Here is a 17,333-nt window from a genome sequence, read left to right on the forward strand (position 1 = left end):
AATTACCCTGGGAGTGATTAATGACCCTGGGAGTGATTGATTCATTACCCTGAGGAGTGATTAATTACAGGGAATATTTAATTAGTGGGAATGTTTAATTACCGGGGCTGTGATTAATTACTCGGGGATGTTTTAATTACCGAGAAGGTATTATTAATTAGCGGGAATGTGTAATAACCGTGGGGAATGATTAATTAGCGGGGAATTATTAATTAGCGGGAATGATTAATGACCAGGAATTATTAATTACCGAGGAATGATTAATTACCCTGAGGAATGATTAATTACCCGGCAATGATTAATTACCGGAAATGATTAATTACCTGAAATGATTAATTACCGGACATGATTAATTACCCAGCAATGATTAATTACCCTGGGAGTGATTAATTACCCTGGGAGGGATTAATTACCCGGTAATGATTAATTACCTGGCAGTGATTAATTACCGGACATTATTAATTACCAAGAATGATTGATTACCCTGAGGAATGATTAATTACCCGGCAATGATTAATTAGCGGGGATGATTAATTACCCGGCAATGATTAATTAGCCGGCAATGATTAATTATCGGACATTATTAATTACCAGGAATGATTAATTACCCTGAGGAATGATTCATTACCCGGCAATGATTAATTAGCAGGGATGAGGAGCTGCCCTCAGGGGTTAATTAGCGGCAGGGTTGATTAGCGGCAAGGATTAATAACCCGGCAATGATTAATTACCCTGGGAGTGATTAATTTCCCTGGGAGTGATTAATTACCCGGCAATGATTAATTACCTGAGAATGATTAATTACCGGACATTATTAATTACCAGGAATGATTGATTACCCTGAGGAATGATTAATTACCTGGCAATGATTAATTACCCGGCAATGATTAATTGCCCTGAGGAATGAGTAATTAGCCGGCAATGATTAATTAGCGGGGATGAGACGCTGCCCTCAGGGGTTAATTAGCGTTGGGCATTAATTACCGGGGAGGGGCAGCGAGCGCGACAGGTGCGGGAGCAGGTGCGGGGGGGGAGGGGCGGGGGGGAGGGGAACTGGGAGGGACTGGGAGGGACTGGGATAAACTGGGAGGGGAACTGGGATAAACTGGGAGGGACTGGGGGGAACTGAGAGGGACTGGGATAAACTGGGAGGGACTGGGAAAAACTGGGAGGGACTGCGGGGGACTGAGAGGGACTGGGGAGCACTGGGATAAACTGGGAGGGACTGGGATAAACTGGAATAAATTGGATGGCCCAGTATGGCCCCAGTGATTCCCAGTATGGTCCCAGTAGGGTCCAGTACAGCTCCATGCACCCCCAGGGATGTTCTCCCAGTATATCCCAGTATATCCCAGTATATCCCAGTGCCCCCAGATCCCCTCCCAGTCCCTCCCAGTATATCCCAGTACATCCCAGTGCCCCCAACTCCCCTCCCAGTATATCCCAGTGTTCCCAGACTCCCTCCCAGTTCATCCCAGTCCCCCCGTTGTCTCCCAGTCTCCCCCCACCTCTTCTGTCCCCCTCTTTGTCCCCCCCCCGTGTCCCTCTGTCCCCTCCTTGTCCATTTGACCCCCCCTGTCCCCCCCGTGTCCCCCCGTGTCCCCCTCGTGTCCCCCCCGTGTCCCTCTGACCCCCCCGTGTCCCCCCCGTGTCCCCCCCCTGTCCCCGTGCCCATCTTTGGCCGTGTCCCCCCCCCCCCCGGCCCCGCGGTGTCCCCGCGGTGTCACCGCGCAGGTGACAGAGCTCGGCGGGGCCACGGGAAACTCTGAGTCACAGCCGGGGGCCACCAGGGGGGACACGGGGACAGCGGGGACACGGGGGGGACACTGCGGACACCTGGGGACAGCGACAGCGGCAGCGACAGCGGCCGGCACACAGGTGAGACACCTGGGGACAGCTGGGGGACCCTGGGGACAACTTGGGGACAGGGAGACCCTTGAGGACCCTTGAGGACAGGTGGGGGACCCTGGGGACAGCTGGGGACAGGTGGTGGACCCTTGGGACACCCCTGGGGACAGCTGGGGACAGCCTGGGGACACTTTGGAACACTTGGAAGCATCTGAGCCCCTCTTGGGGACAGCTGAGGACCCTTGGGGACCCTGGGGACAGCTGGGGACAGCCTGGGACAGCTGGGGGACCCTGGGGACAGCAGGGCCACTCTTGGGGCACCCTTGGGGACACTTGGGGACATTCAGGGCCATCTGGGTCCCTCTTGGGGACAGCTGGGGGACCCCTGGGGACCCTGGGGACACCTGGACCCCTCTTGGGGACCCTTGGGGACACCCGGGCCCCCCATGGAGACACCTGGGCCACCCCCAGGGACAGCTGGGGACACCGGGACAGGTGGCACTGCTGGCACCGGCGGGGGAAGGGGACACTGGTGGCACTGGGGGCACTGGGGGCGCGGTGACAGGTGGCACCGGGAGGGAGGGGACACTGGGGACAGGTGGCACTGGGGGGAGGGGGGAGGGGACACTGGGGGCACGGGGGGCACGGTGACAGGTGGCACTGGTGGCACTGGTGGCACTGGTGATATCGGGGGGGAGGGGACACTGGGGACACGGGGACAGGTGGCACTGGGGGGGAGGGGACACTGACACTGGTGGCACTGGTAACACTGGGGGCCACTGGGGGGGAGGGGACAACGGGACTGGGATTTACTGGTTTATACTGGTCTGTACTGGTCTGTACTGGAATATACTGGTCCATACTGGGTTATACTGGTTTATACTGGTCTGTACTGGTCTTTGCTGGTTCGTACTGGTCCATACTGATCCTCACTGGAATATACTAGGTTATACTGATCCAGACTGGTCACTACTGGTTTATACTGGTCCATACTGGTTATACTGGTCCATACTGGAATATATTGGGTTATACTGATCCATACTGGGTTATACTGGTCCATACTGGTCCATACTGGTCCATCCTGGAATATATTGGGTTATACTGGTCCAGACTGGTCACCACTGGATTATACTGCTCCATACTGGTCACTACTGGTCTATACTGGGTTATACTGGTCCGTACTGGTCTGTACAGGAATATACTGGGTTATACTGATCCATACTGGTCACTACTGGTCCGTACTGATCCATACTGGTCCATACTCGTTTATAGTGGTCCATACTGGTTATACTGGTCTGTACTGGAATATACTGGGTTACACTGGTCCATACTGGTTATACTGGTCCATACTGGTCTATACTGGGTTATACTGGTCTGTACTGGTCCATACTGGTCCATACTGGTCCATACTTGTACAGGCCATTCAGGCTCCCCTGGAGGCCCCTGAGGATGAGGAGAATGACGAAGGAACTCGATTGGGTTATACTGGAATATACTGGAATATACCGGGTTATACTGGTCCATACTGGGTTATACTGGTCCATACTGGTCTATACTGGTCCGTACTGGTTTCCAGGCCATGGAGGCTCCCCTGGAGGCCCCCAAGGGGGATGAAGATAACGATGGAGCTGGACTGGGTTATACTGGAATATACTGGGTTATACTGGTCCATACTGGGTTATACTGGGTTATACTGATCCATGCTGGGTTATACTGATCCATACTGGTCTATACTGGTCCATACTGGTCCATACTGGTTTGCAGGCCATGGAAGCTCCCCTGGAGGCCTCCGAGGGGGATGCAGATGACAATGGAACTGCGCTGGTTTATACTGGTCTATACTGGGTTATACTGGTCCATACTGGGTTATACTGGGTTATACTGATCCATGCTGGGTTATACTGATCCATGCTGGGTTATACTGGTCTATACTGGTCCATACTGGTTTATACTGGTCTATACTGGTCCGTACTGGTTTCCAGGCCATGGAGGCTCCCCTGGAGGCCCCCGAGGATGATGAAGATGACGATGGAGCTGGACTGGGTTATACTGGAATATACTGGGATATACTGATCCATATTGGGTTATACTGATCCATACTGGTCGATACTGGTCCATACTGGTCCGTACTGGTTTGCAGGCCATGGAGGCTCCCCTGGAGGCCCCCGAGGATGATGAAGATGAAGATGAGGATGAGGAGCAGGTGGCAGAGGCTCAGGAGCGCCTCCTGCAGGCGCTGATGGCGCGCACGGCGCGGGAGCTGCCCCAGCGGGAACTGGAGCAGGACTGGGCCGTACTGGGAGAACTGGGCAGCGGCTCCTACGGCCGGGTGCTGCTGGCCGAGCCCCGGGACGGAGGTGAGAGCGCACCTGGGGGCACCTGGGAGCACCTGGGTACAGGTACAGCACACCTGGGGGCACCTGGGAGCACCTGGGAATATCCACAGACACACCTGGACACACCTGGGGATATCCACAGGCACACCTGGGTACACCTGTGGCCATCCACAGACACACCTGGGGGTCACCAGGGTCATTCTCCCCTAGGTGTGCCGAGGTGTGTAACCTGTCCCCAGGTGTGTCACTCTCCCTCAGGTGTCCCAGATGTGTCAGTCCCTGTCCCAGGTGTGTTACCTGTCCCAGGTGTGTCTGTCTCTGTCCCCAGATGCATTACCTGACCCAGGTGTGTTACCTGTCCCTGTTCCCTGGTGTTTCCTGTCTCCAGGTGTGTTACCTGTCCCAGGTGTGTCTGTCCCTGTCCCAGGTGCACTGTTACCTGTCTCAGGTGCGCTGTTACCTGTCTCAGGTGTGTTCCCTGTCCCAGGTGTGTCTGTCCCTGACCCAGGTGTGCTGTTACCTGTCCCAGGTGTGCTGTTACCTGTCCCAGGTGTGTCTGTCCCTGTCTCAGGTGTGCTGTTACCTATCTCAGGTGTGCTTTGCCTGTCTCAGGTGTGCTTTACCTGTCTCAGGTGCGCGGGTGGCGCTGAAGCTGCTGTCCAAGGAGCGCACGGCCAGGTGCGGCTTCCTGCGGGAGTTCTGCACTCACCTGTGCCTGCGGGGGGGGCTCACCTGTGTCCAGGTGCTGCCGCTCGCCTTCGAGACCCCCACGGAGTTCGGCTTTGCCCAGGAGCTCGCACCTGCCGGGGACCTGTGCGGCCTCCTCACACCTGGGGTGAGTCACAGGTGGGGACAGATGAGAACAAGTGTGGGACAGGTGGGGACAGGTGAGAACAAGTGTGGGACAGGTGAGGGACAGGTGTGAGACAGGTGAGGGACAGGTGTGCACAAGTGTGTACAGGAGAGGGACAGGTGAGGACAGGTGTGCACAAGTGTTTACAGGTGTGCCCAGGTGACCGCTCAGGTGACAGCAATGGTGGGGTGACAGTGCTGAGTGTCCCCAGGTGCCCCCAGGTGTGACCCCAGGTGTGTTACCTGTCCCCAGGTGTGTTACCTGTCCCCAGGTGATCCCAGGTGACCCCAGGTATATTCCCCATGCCCAGCTGGGTCTCCTGGAGCCGCAGGTGAATCACAGGTGACCCCAGGTGTGTCCCATCCCCAGGTGACCCCAGGTGTGTTACCTGTCCCCAGGTGACCCCAGGTGACCCCAGGTGACCCCAGGTGTGTTACCCGTCCCCAGGTGGGTCTCCCGGAGCCGCAGGTGAAGCGCTGCGCCGCCCAGGTATCGTCCGCCCTGTCTTACCTGCACGGCCACGCCCTGGTGCACCGCGACCTGAAGCTGGACAACGTCCTGGCCTTCGACCGCGAGTGTCACCTGGTCAAGCTCGGCGACTTCGGCCTGACGCGCGTGCTGGGCTGGCAGGTGCGGCCGGCGCGCAGCCCCGCCCCTTACGCCGCACCTGAGCTGTGGCACCTGCGCGCAGGTGAGGCGCGGCTGCGGCTGGAGCCCGCGCTGGACACCTGGGCGTTCGGCGTGCTGCTCTTCGCGCTGCTCACCGGCCGCTTCCCCTGGAGCTCACCTGCGCGCTCCGACCCCGCCTTCCGCCGCTTCCGCACCTGGCACGGCCGCACCTGCGCAGGTGAGGCCCCGCCCAGGCCGCCGCGCACCTGGAGGGGGTTGGGGGAGGCGGCGCTGAGGATGTTGAGGGGGTTGTTGCACCCCTTACCTGGGCGGAGGTGTCCGCCCGGGGAGGTGCTCAGGTACCTGGGTGGGCAGTGGGCAGGTGAGGGGGGGCAGGTGAGTTCTGCAGGTGAGGGGGGACAGGTGAGCTCTGCAGGTGAGGGGGAGCAGGTGAGTGTGGTGGGGGAAGCGAGGAGCGGGCAGGGGTCATCCTCAGGTGAGAGTGGGAGTGGCCAGGTGAGCTCTGCAGGTGAGGAGGGACAGGTGAGCTCTGCAGGTGAGGAGGGAGAGGTGAGTTCTGTAGGTGAGGGGGGACAGGTGAGTTCTGCAGGCGAGGGGGGCAGGTGAGTTCAGTAGGTGAAGAGGAACAGGTGAGCTTTGCAGGTGAGGTCAGCCAGGTGGGTTCTGCAGGTGAGGTCAGCCAGGTGAGCTCTTCAGGTGAGGGGGAACAGGTGACTTCTGTAGGTGAGGAGGGACAGGGAAGCTCTGCAGGTGAGGTCAGCCAGGTGAGTTCTGCAGGTGAGGTCAGCCAGGTGAGTTCTGTAGGTGAGGAGGGACAGGTGAGCTCTGCAGATGAGGGGGAACAGGTGAGCTTGGCAGGTGAGGAGGGAGAGGTGAGCTTTGCAGGAGAGATCAACCAGGTGAATTCTGCAGGTGGGATTGGCCAGGTGAGCTCTGCAGATGAGGAGGGACAGGTGAGTTGTGTAGGTGAGGTCAGCCAGGTGAACTCTGCAGGTGAGGAGGGACAGGTGAGTTCTGTAGATGAGGAGGAACAGGTGAGCTCTGCAGGTGAGGGGGAACAGGTGAGCTTGGCAGGTGAGGGGGAACAGGTGAGCTCTGCAGGTGGGAGTGGCCAGGTGAGCTCAGCAGGTGAGGGGGAACAAGTGAGCTCTGCAGGTGAGGAGGGACAGGTGAGCTCTGCAGGTGAGGGGGTGAGAAGTCAGGGATCCCCCTCAGGTGAGAGCAGGAGTGGCCAGGTGAGCCCCACAGGTGACTCCAGGTTCCCCAGCAGTGAGGTGGGGACACCTGGACAGAGTGAGGGAAACACCTGGAGGTTGGATACAAACACCTGGAGGTGAGATAGAGACACCTGGACAGGTGAGGGAAACACCTGGAGGTGGGATAGGAACACCTGGACAGGTGAGATGGAAACACCTGGAGATGGGATAGAAACACCTGGGAACGGGAGAGAAACACCTGGACAGGTGAGAGAAACACCTGGAGATGGACTGGGAACATCTGGAACGAGCTGGAAGCACCGGGACAGGTGATGGACACACCTGGGATGGGCCAAGAACACCTGGACAGGTGCTGGACACACCTGGAGGGAACCAAGAACACCTGGACAGGTGACACACCTGGAGGGAGCTGAGAACACCTGGACAGGTGTTGGACACACCTGGGATGGGCCAAGAACACCTGGACAGGTGTTGGACACACCTGGAGGGGTCACCTGTGCCCAGCTGGGGATCCCAAATCCAATAAAATTCCCGGGATTTTTTTTCTTTTTTTTTTTTTTTGTTTTTATTTTAAATCTGGCAGGGTGGGGGAGAGGAGGGAAAATTGGGAAAAAATTGGGGGGAAATGGGAAAAAATTGGGAAAAATTGGGAAAAAATTGGGGGAAAATTGGGGGGAAATGGGAAATTGGGATAAAAATGTGGAAAATTGGGAAAATTGGGTCTGAACTAGTTTAAACTGGGAGCACTGGGCTGAACTGGTCTGAGCTGGTTTGTACTGGTTTGTACTGGTCTATACTGGTCTGTACTGTTCCATACTGTTCTGTACTGGTCTGTTCCAGTCTGTACTGGTCTGAACTGGTCTGAACTGGTTTGAACTGGTCCGTACTGGGAGCCCGGGCCCACTCCCAGCTGTGCCCCGGGAGGAATTCCGCCCCCCTCCCGGCCACCTGTGCCTGCACTAATTAGCGGTGATTAATTACGGGGATTGATTACCGGGAGTGATTCATTACCGTGCGAGTGATTAATGACCCTGGGAGTGATTGATTCATTGCCCTGGGGAGTGATTAATTACTGGGAGTGATTAATTACCGGCAGTGATTAATTACGGGATTGATTACGGGGAATGATTAATTACCCTGGGAGTGATTAATTACCCTGAGGAATGATTAATGACCCTGGGCGTGATTAATGACCCTGGGAGTGATTAATTACCCTGAGGAATGATTAATTACCCTGGGAGTGATTCATTACCCTGCGGAATGATTAATTACCCTGGGAGTGATTAATTACCCTGAGGAATGATTAATTACCCTGGGAGTGATTCATTACCCTGCGGAATGATTAATTACAGAGAATATTTAATTAGTGGGAATGTTTAATTACCGGAGTTGTGATTAATTACTCGGGAACATTTAAATTACCGGGAGAGGATTATTAATTAGCGGGGATGTTTTAATTACCGAGAAGGTATTATTAATTAGCGAGAATGTGTAATAACCGTGGGGAATGATTAATTAGCGGGGAATTATTAATTAGCAGGAATGATTAATGACCAGGAATTATTAATTAGCGAGGAATGATTAATTACCCTGAGGAATTATTAATTACCCGACAATGATTAATTATCGGACATTATTAATTACCAGGAATGATTAAGTACCCTGGATTGATTAATTACCCGGCAATGATTAATTACCAGGAATGAGTAATTACCCGGCAATGATTAATTATCCGGCAATAATTAATTATCGGACATTATTAATTACCAGGAATGATTAATTATCCTGAGGAATGATTAATTACCCGGCAATGATTAATGACGAGGAATTATTAATTACCGGGCAATGATTAATTAGCAGGGATGAGGAGTTGCCCTCAGGGGTTAATTAGCGGTCGGGGTTAATTAGCGGCGGGGATTAATAACCGGGGATGATTAATTACCCGGCAATAATTAATTACCCTGGGAGTGATTAATTACCCGGCAATGATTAATTACCTGGCAATGATTAATTACCGGACATTATTAATTACCACAAATGATTAATTACCCTGAGGAATGTTTAATTACCTGGCAATGATTAATTACCAGGAATGATTAATTACCAGGAATGATTAATTACCTGGCAATGATTAATTACCCAGCAATGATTAATTAGTGGGGATGAGGCGCTGCCCTCAGGGGTTAATTAGCGTTGGGCATTAATTACCGGGGAGGGGCAGCGAGCGCGACAGGTGCGGGAGCAGGTGCGGGGGGGGAGGGGCGGGGGGAGGGGAACTGGGAGGGACTGGGATAAACTGGGAGGGACTGGGATAAACTGGGAGGGACTGGGATAAACTGGAATAAATTGGATGGCCCAGTATGGCCCCAGTGATTCCCAGTATGGCCCCAGTATGGTCCAGTACAGCTCCATGCACCCCCAGGGATGTTCTCCCAGTATATCCCAGTATATCCCAGTATATCCCACTGCCCCCAGATCCCCTCCCAGTCCCTCCCAGTATATCCCAGTACATCCCAGTGCCCCCAAATCCCCTCCCAGTATATCCCAGTGTTCCCAGACTCCTTCCCAGTTCATCCCAGTCCCCCCCGTTCTCTCCCAGTCTCCCCCCACCTCTTCTGTCCCCCCCTTTGTCCCCTCCCGTGTCCCCTCTGTCCCCTCCTTGTCCATTTGACCCCACCCGTGTCCCCCCCCCCGTGTCCCCCCCGTGTCCCCCCCGTGTCCCCCCTCTCCCCTCTGTCCCCTCCTGTCCCCTCCTTGTCCATTTGACCCCCCCCGTGTCCCCCCCCGCCCCCCCATCCCCTCTTTCCCCTGTCCCCTCCTGTCCCCTCCTTGTCCCTCTGACCCCCCCCGTGTCCCCCCCGTGTCCCCCCCCTGTCCCCGTGCCCATCTTTGGCCGTGTCCCCCCCCCCCGTCCCCGCGGTGTCCCCGCGGTGTCACCGCGCAGGTGACAGAGCTCGGCGGGACCACGGGAAACTCTGAGTCACAGCCGGGGGCCACCAGGGGGGACACGGGGACAGCGGGGACACGGGGGGGACACTGCGGACACCTGGGGACAGCGACAGCGACAGCGGCCGGCACACAGGTGAGACACCTGGGGACAGCTGGGGACCCTGGGGACAACTTGGGGACAGCTGGGAGACCCTTGAGGACCCTTGAGGACAGGTGGGGGACCCTGGGGACAGCTGGGGACAGGTGGTGGACCCTTGGGGCACCCTTGGGGACAGATTGGGGACAGCTGGGGGACCCCTGGGACAGCTGGGGGGCCCTTGGGACACCCCTGGGGACAGCTGGGGACAGCCTGGGGACACTTTGGAACACTTGGAAGCATCTGAGCCCCTCTTGGGGACAGCTGAGGGACCCTTGGGGACCCTGGGGACAGCTGGGGACAGCCTGGGACAGCTGGGGGACCCTGGGGACAGCAGGGCCACTCTTGGGGCACCCTTGGGGACACTTGGGGACATTCAGGGCCATCCGGGCCCCTCTTGGGGACAGCTGGGGGACCCTTGGGGACCCTGGGGACACCTGGACCCCTCTTGGGGACCCTTGGGGACACCCGGGCCCCCCATGGAGACACCTGGGCCACCCCCAGGGACAGCTGGGGACACCGGGACAGGTGGCACTGGGAGGGAGGGGGGGGGAGGGGACACTGGTGGCACTGGGGGCACTGGGGCACGGTGACAGGTGGCACCGGGGGGGAGGGGACATTGGGGACAGGTGGCACCGGGGGGGATGGGGGAGGGGACACTGGGGGCCATTGGGGGCACGGGGGCCACGGTGACAGGTGGCACTGGTGGCACTGGTGATATCGGGGGGGAGGGGACACTGGTGACACGGGGACAGGTGGCACTGGTGGCACTGGTGATATCGGGGGGGAGGGGACACTGGTGACACGGGGACAGGTGGCACTGGGGGGAGGGGACACTGGACTGGTGGCACTGGTGACACTGGTGGCACTGGGGGGGAGGGGACAACGGGACTGGGTTTTACTGGTTTATACTGGTCCGTACTGGTCTGTACTGGAATATACTGGAATATACTGGTCCATACTGGGTTATACTGGTCCATACTGGGTTATACTGGGCTATACTGGTCTGTACTGGTCTGTACTGGTCCATACTGGTTCGTACTGGTCCATACTGATCCTCACGGGAATGTACTGGGTTATACTGATCCAGACTGGTCACTACTGGTTTATACTGGTCCATACTGGTCTGTACTGGAATATACTGGGCTATACTGATCCATACTGGAATATATTGGGTTATCCTGATCCATACTGGGTTATACTGGGTATACTGGTCCATACTGGTCCATACTGGAATATATTGGGTTATACTGGTCCGTACTGGTCACTACTGGATTATACCGGAATATACTGGTCCGTACTGGTCCATACTGGGTTATACTGGTCTGTACTGGTCCATACTGGTCCATAGCAATTTATAGTGATCCATACTGGTCCATACTGGTCCGTACTGGTGCAGACCATTCAGGCTCCATCAGAGGCCCCTGAGAATGAAGGTGATGGAACTGGGCTGGGTTATACTGGGTTATACTGGTTTATACTGGGTTATACTGATCCATACTTGTCACTACTGGTCCATACTGATCCATAATGGTCCATACTGGTTTATAGTGGTCCATACTGGTTATACTGGTCTGTACTGGAATATACTGGGTTACACTGGTCCATACTGGTTATACTGGTCCATACTGGTCTATACTGGGTTATACTGGTCTGTACTGGTCCATACTGGTCCATACTGGTTCGTACTGGTGCAGGCCATGGAGGCTCCCCTGGAGGCCCCCGAGGGGGATGAAGATGAAGATGGAACTGCGCTGGTTTATACTGGTCTATACTGGGTTATACTGGTCCATACTGGGTTATACTGGGTTATACTGATCCATACTGGGTTATACTGGTCTATACTGGTCCATACTGGTTTCCAGGCCATGGAGGCTCCCCTGGAGGCCCCCAAGGGGGATGAAGATGATGATGGAGCTGGACTGGGTTATACTGGAATATACTGGGTTATACTGATCCATATTGGGTTATACTGATCCATACTGGTCTCTACGGGTCCATACTGGTCCGTACTGGTTTCCAGGCCATGGAGGCTCCCCTGGAGGCCCCCGAGGATGATGAAGATGAAGATGAGGATGAGGAGCAGGTGGCAGAGGCTCAGGAGCGTCTCCTGCAGGCGCTGATGGCGCGCACGGCGCGGGAGCTGCCCCAGCGGGAACTGGAGCAGGACTGGGCCGTACTGGGAGAACTGGGCAGCGGCTCCTACGGCCGGGTGCTGCTGGCCGAGCCCCGGGACGGAGGTGAGAGCGCACCTGGGGGCACCTGGGAGCACCTGGGAATATCCACAGACACACCTGGGGACACCTGGACACACCTGGGCAAACCTGGTCACACCTCGGGACATCACAGACACACCTGGACACACCTGGGCACACCTGGGAATAGCCACAGACACACCTGGGACACACCTGGACACACGTGGGCACACCTGGGCACACCTGGGGACATCACAGACACACCTGGGCACACCTGGGCACACCTGGGTACAGGTACAGCACACCTGGGGGCACCTGGGCACACCTGGGGACATCACAGACACACCTGGGATACACCTGGGCACACCTGGGAATAGCCACAGACACACCTGGGACACACCTGGACACACGTGGGCACACCTGGGCACTCCTGGGCACACCTGGGAATATCCACAGACACACCTGGGCACACCTGGGGATAGCCACAGGCACACCTGGGATACACCAGGACACACCTGGGCACACCTGGGCACACCTGGGATACACCTGGACACACCTGGGAATATCCACAGACACACCTGGGATACACCTGGGCACACCTGGGCACACCTGGGTACAGCTACAGCACACCTGGGGGCACCTGGGCACACCTGGGAATATCCACAGACACACCTGGGATACACCTGGACACACCTGGGGATAGCCACAGACACACCTGGGGGTCACCAGGGTCATTCTCCCCTAGGTGTGCCCAGGTGTGTAACCTTTCCCCAGGTGTGTCACTCTCCCTCAGGTGTCCCAGGTGTGTCAGTCCCTGTCCCAGTTGTGTTACCTTTCCCAGGTGTGTCTGTCTCTGTCCCCAGATGCATTACCTGACCCAGGTGTGTTACCTGTCCCTGTTCCCAGGTGTTTCTTGTCTCCAGGTGTGTTACATGTCCCAGGTGTGCTGTTCCCTGTCCCAGGTGTGTCTGTCCCTGTCTCAGGGGCGCTGTTACCTGTGCAGGTGTGTTACCTGTCTCAGGTGTGCTGTTACCTGTCTCAGGTGTGCTTTACCTGTCTCAGGTGCGCGCGTGGCGCTGAAGCTGCTGTCCAAGGAGCGCACGGCCAGGTGCGGCTTCCTGCGGGAGTTCTGCACTCACCTGTGCCTGCGGGGGGCGCTCACCTGTGTCCAGGTGCTGCCGCTCGCCTTCGAGACCCCCACGGAGTTCGGCTTCGCCCAGGAGCTCGCACCTGCCGGGGACCTGTGCGGCCTCCTCACACCTGGGGTGAGTCACAGGTGGGGGACAGGTGAGGACAGGTGTGAGACAGGTGAGGGACAGGTGAGGACAGGCGTCAGATGGATGAGTCACAGGTGAGTGGGACAGGTGTGCACAAGTGTGTACCGGTGTGCCCAGGTGACCTGTCAGGTGACAGGAATGATGGGGTGACAGTGCTGAGTGTCCCCAGATGTGACCCCAGGTGCATTACCTGTCCCCAGGTGTGTTACCTGTCCCCAGGTGGTTACCTGCCCCCAGGTGTGTCTCCCAGAGACGCAGGTGAATCACTGTCCCTCAAAATGACCCCAGGTATGACCCCGGGTGTGTTACCTGTCCCCAGGTGACCCAGGTGTGTTACCTGTCCCCAGGTGGGTCTCCCAGAGCCACAGGTGAATCACAGATGACCCCAGGTGTGTTACCTGTCCCCAGGTGTGACCTCAGGTGACCCCAGGTGTGTCCCCCATCCCCAGGTGGGTCTCCCAGAGCCACAGGTGAATCACAGATGACCCCAGGTGACCCCAGGTGTGTCCCCCATCCCCAGGTGGGTCTCCCGGAGCCGCAGGTGAAGCGCTGCGCCGCCCAGGTATCGTCCGCCCTGTCTTACCTGCACGGCCACGCCCTGGTGCACCGCGACCTGAAGCTGGACAACGTCCTGGCCTTCGACCGCGAGTGTCACCTGGTCAAGCTCGGCGACTTCGGCCTGACGCGCGTGCTGGGCTGGCAGGTGCGGCCGGCGCGCAGCCCCGCCCCTTACGCCGCACCTGAGCTGTGGCACCTGCGCGCAGGTGAGGCGCGGCTGCGGCTGGAGCCCGCGCTGGACACCTGGGCGTTCGGCGTGCTGCTCTTCGCGCTGCTCACCGGCCGCTTCCCCTGGAGCTCACCTGCACACTCCGACCCCGCCTTCCGCCGCTTCCGCACCTGGCACGGCCGCACCTGCGCAGGTGAGGCCCCGCCCAGGCCGCCGCGCACCTGGAGGGGGTTGGGGGAGGCGGCGCTGAGGATGTTGAGGGGGTTGTTGCACCCCTTACCTGGGCGGAGGTGTCCGCCCGGGGAGGTGCTCAGGTACCTGGGTGGGCAGTGGGCAGGTGAGGGGGGGCAGGTGAGCTCTGCAGGTGAGGGGGGACAGGTGAGTGTGGCGGGGGAAGGGGGGAGCGGGCAGGGGTCGTCCTCAGGTGAGAGTGGGAGCGGCCAGGTGAGCTCTGCAGGTGAGGAGGGACAGGTGAGCTTTTGCAGGTGAGGAGGCTGAGGTGAGTTCAGTAGGTGAAGAGGAGCAGGTGAGCTTGGCAGGTGAGGTCAGCCAGGTGGGTTCTGCAGGTGAGGTCAACCAGGTGAGATCTTCAGGTGAGGGGGGACAAGTGAGTTCTGCAGGTGAGGGGGAACAGGTGAGCTCTACGGATGAGGGGGAACAGGTGAGCTTGTCAGGTGAGGAGGGACAGGTGAGCTTTGCAGGAGAGGTCAGCCAGGTGAGCTCTGCAGGTGGGAGTGGCCAGGTGAGCTCTGCAGGTGAGGAGGAACAGGTGAGTTGTGTAGGTGAGGTCAGCCAGGTGAACTCTGCAGGTGAGGACGGACAGGTGAGTTCTGTAGATGAGGAGGAACAGGTGAGCTCTGCAGGTGAGGAGGGACAGGTGAGCTCTGCAGGTGAGGTCAGCCAGGTGAGTTCTGCAGGTGAGGAGGGACAGGTGAGTTGTTTAGGTGAGGTCAGCCAGGTGAGTTCTGCAGGTGAAGAGGAACAGGTGAGCTCTGCAGATGAGGGGGAACAGGTGAGCTTGGCAGGTGAGATCAGCCTGGTGAGCTCTGCAGGTGAGGAGGGACAGGTGAGCTCTGCAGGTGAGATTAGGAGTGGCCAGGTGAGTTCTGCAGGTGAGATCAGCCAGGTGAGCTCTGCAGATGAGGAGGGACAGGTGAGCTCTGCAGGTGAGGGGGAACAGGTGAGTTCTGTAGGTGAGGTCAGCCAGGTGAGCTCTACAGGTGAGGTCAGCCAGGTGAGCTCTGCAGGTGAGGAGGGACAGGTGAGCTCTGCAGGTGAGATCAGCCAGGTGAGCTCTGCAGGTGAGAGCCCTGCAGGTGAGGGGGTGAGAAGTCAGGGAACCCCCTCAGGTGAGAGCGGGAGTGGCCAGGTGAGCCCCACAGGTGACTCCATGTTCCCCAGCAGTGAGGTGGGGACACCTGGACAGGTGAGGGAAACACCTGGAGGTTGGATACAAACACCTGGAGGTGAGATAGAGACACCTGGACAGGTGAGGGAAACACCTGGAGGTGGAATAGGAACACCTGGACAGGTGAGATGGAAACACCTGGAGATGGGATAGAAACACCTGGGAACGGGAGAGAAACACCTGGACAGGTGAGGGAAACACCTGGAGATGGACTGGGAACATCTGGAACGAGCTGGAAGCACCTGGACAGGTGATGGACACACCTGGAGGGAGCCAAGAACACCTGGACAGGTGTTGGACACACCTGGGATGGGCCAAGAACACCTGGACAGATGTTGGACACACCTGGGATGGGCCAAGAACACCTGGACAGATGTTGGACACACCTGGGATGGGCCAAGAACACCTGGACAGGTGTTGGACACCTGGAGGGGTCACCTGTGCCCACCTGGGGATCCCAAATCCAATAAAATTCCCGGGATTTTTTTTCTTTTTCTTTTTCTTTTTTTTTTTTTTTGTTTTTATTTTGAGTCTGGCAGGGTGGGGGAGAGGAGGGAAAATTGGGAAAAAATTGGGGGGAAATGGGAAAAAATTGGGAAAAATTGAGAAAAAAATTGGAGGAAAATTGGGAGGAAATGGGAAATTGGGATAAAAATGTGGAAAATTGGGGAAAATTGGGTCTGAACTAGTTTAAACTGGGAGCACTGGGCTGAAGTGATCTGAGCTGGTTTGTACTGGTTTGAACTGGTCTGTACTGGTCTGTACTGTTCCATACTGTTCTGTACTGGTCTGTTCCAGTCTGGACTGGTTTGAACTGGTTTGAACTGGTCTGAACTGGTCTGAACTGGTCTGTACTGTTCCATACTGTTCTGTACTGGTCGGTTCCAGTCTGTGCTGGTCTGAACTGGTTTGAACTGGTCCGTACTGGTCCATACTGGTCCGTACTGGGAGCCCGGGCCCGCTCCCAGCTGTGCCCGGGAGGAATTCCGCCCCCCCCGCCACCTGTGCTGCACTAATTAGCGGTGATTAATTACGGGGATTGATTACCGGGAGTATTAATTACCCTGAGGAGTGATTAATGACCCCGGGAGTGATTAATTACCCTGAGGAATGATTAATTACTGGGAGTGATTAATTACCGACAGTGATTAATTACGGGATTGATTACCGGGAATGATTAATTACCCTGGGAGTGATTAATGACCCCGAGGAATGATTAATTACCCTGGGAGTGATTAATTACCCTGCGGAATGATTAATTACAGGGAATATTTAATTACCGGGAATGTTTAATTACCGGGGCTGTGATTAATTATTCGGGGATGTTTTAATTACCGGGAAGGGATTATTAATTAGCAGGAATGTGTAATAACCGTAGGGAATGATTAATTAGCAGGGAATGATTAATTAGAGGGAATGCTTAGTGACCAGGAATTATTAATTGGCGAGGAATGATTAATGACCAGGAATTATTAATTAGCGAGGAATGATTAACTACCCTGAGGAATGATTAATTACCCGGGATGATTAATTACCCGGCAATAATTAATTATCAGGGATGAGGAGCTGCCCTCAGGGATTAATTAGCGGCCGGAGTTAATTAGCGGCGGGGATTAATTACCAGGGATGATTAATTACCCAGCAATGATTAATTACCCGGCAATGATTAATTACCCTGGGAGTGATTAATTACCCGGCAATGATTAATTACCTGGCAATGATTAATTACCGGACATTATTAATTACCAGGAATGATT

At 56.3% G+C, this 17,333-nt stretch overlaps 2 protein-coding genes across 2 annotated transcripts in view; both read left to right on the forward strand.

Annotated features, from left to right (window-relative positions):
- Positions 1-12,059, forward strand: part of LOC117009733 (uncharacterized serine/threonine-protein kinase SBK3-like) — a 29,157-nt gene extending 17,098 nt beyond the window's left edge. Inside the window, exons 4-7 of the mRNA XM_033084051.2 lie at positions 3,989-4,205; positions 4,817-5,019; positions 5,485-5,884; positions 11,993-12,059. Of these exons, the coding sequence (XP_032939942.1) occupies positions 3,989-4,205; positions 4,817-5,019; positions 5,485-5,884; positions 11,993-12,027 (855 nt within the window). The 3' untranslated portion in view covers positions 12,028-12,059. The remainder of the gene's footprint in view (positions 1-3,988; positions 4,206-4,816; positions 5,020-5,484; positions 5,885-11,992) is intronic.
- Positions 12,038-14,315, forward strand: LOC117009693 (uncharacterized serine/threonine-protein kinase SBK3-like; the record flags this gene model as incomplete). Its single annotated transcript, XM_033084011.1, has 3 exons — positions 12,038-12,209; positions 13,227-13,429; positions 13,962-14,315. Coding segments are annotated over 3 exons (729 nt in total), but the record flags the coding sequence as incomplete, so codon positions are not given.
- Positions 14,316-17,333: the final 3,018 nt, after the last annotated feature.

The sequence above is a fragment of the Catharus ustulatus genome, chromosome 35, assembly GCF_009819885.2.
Source record: "Catharus ustulatus isolate bCatUst1 chromosome 35, bCatUst1.pri.v2, whole genome shotgun sequence".
Lineage (NCBI taxonomy): Eukaryota > Metazoa > Chordata > Aves > Passeriformes > Turdidae > Catharus > Catharus ustulatus.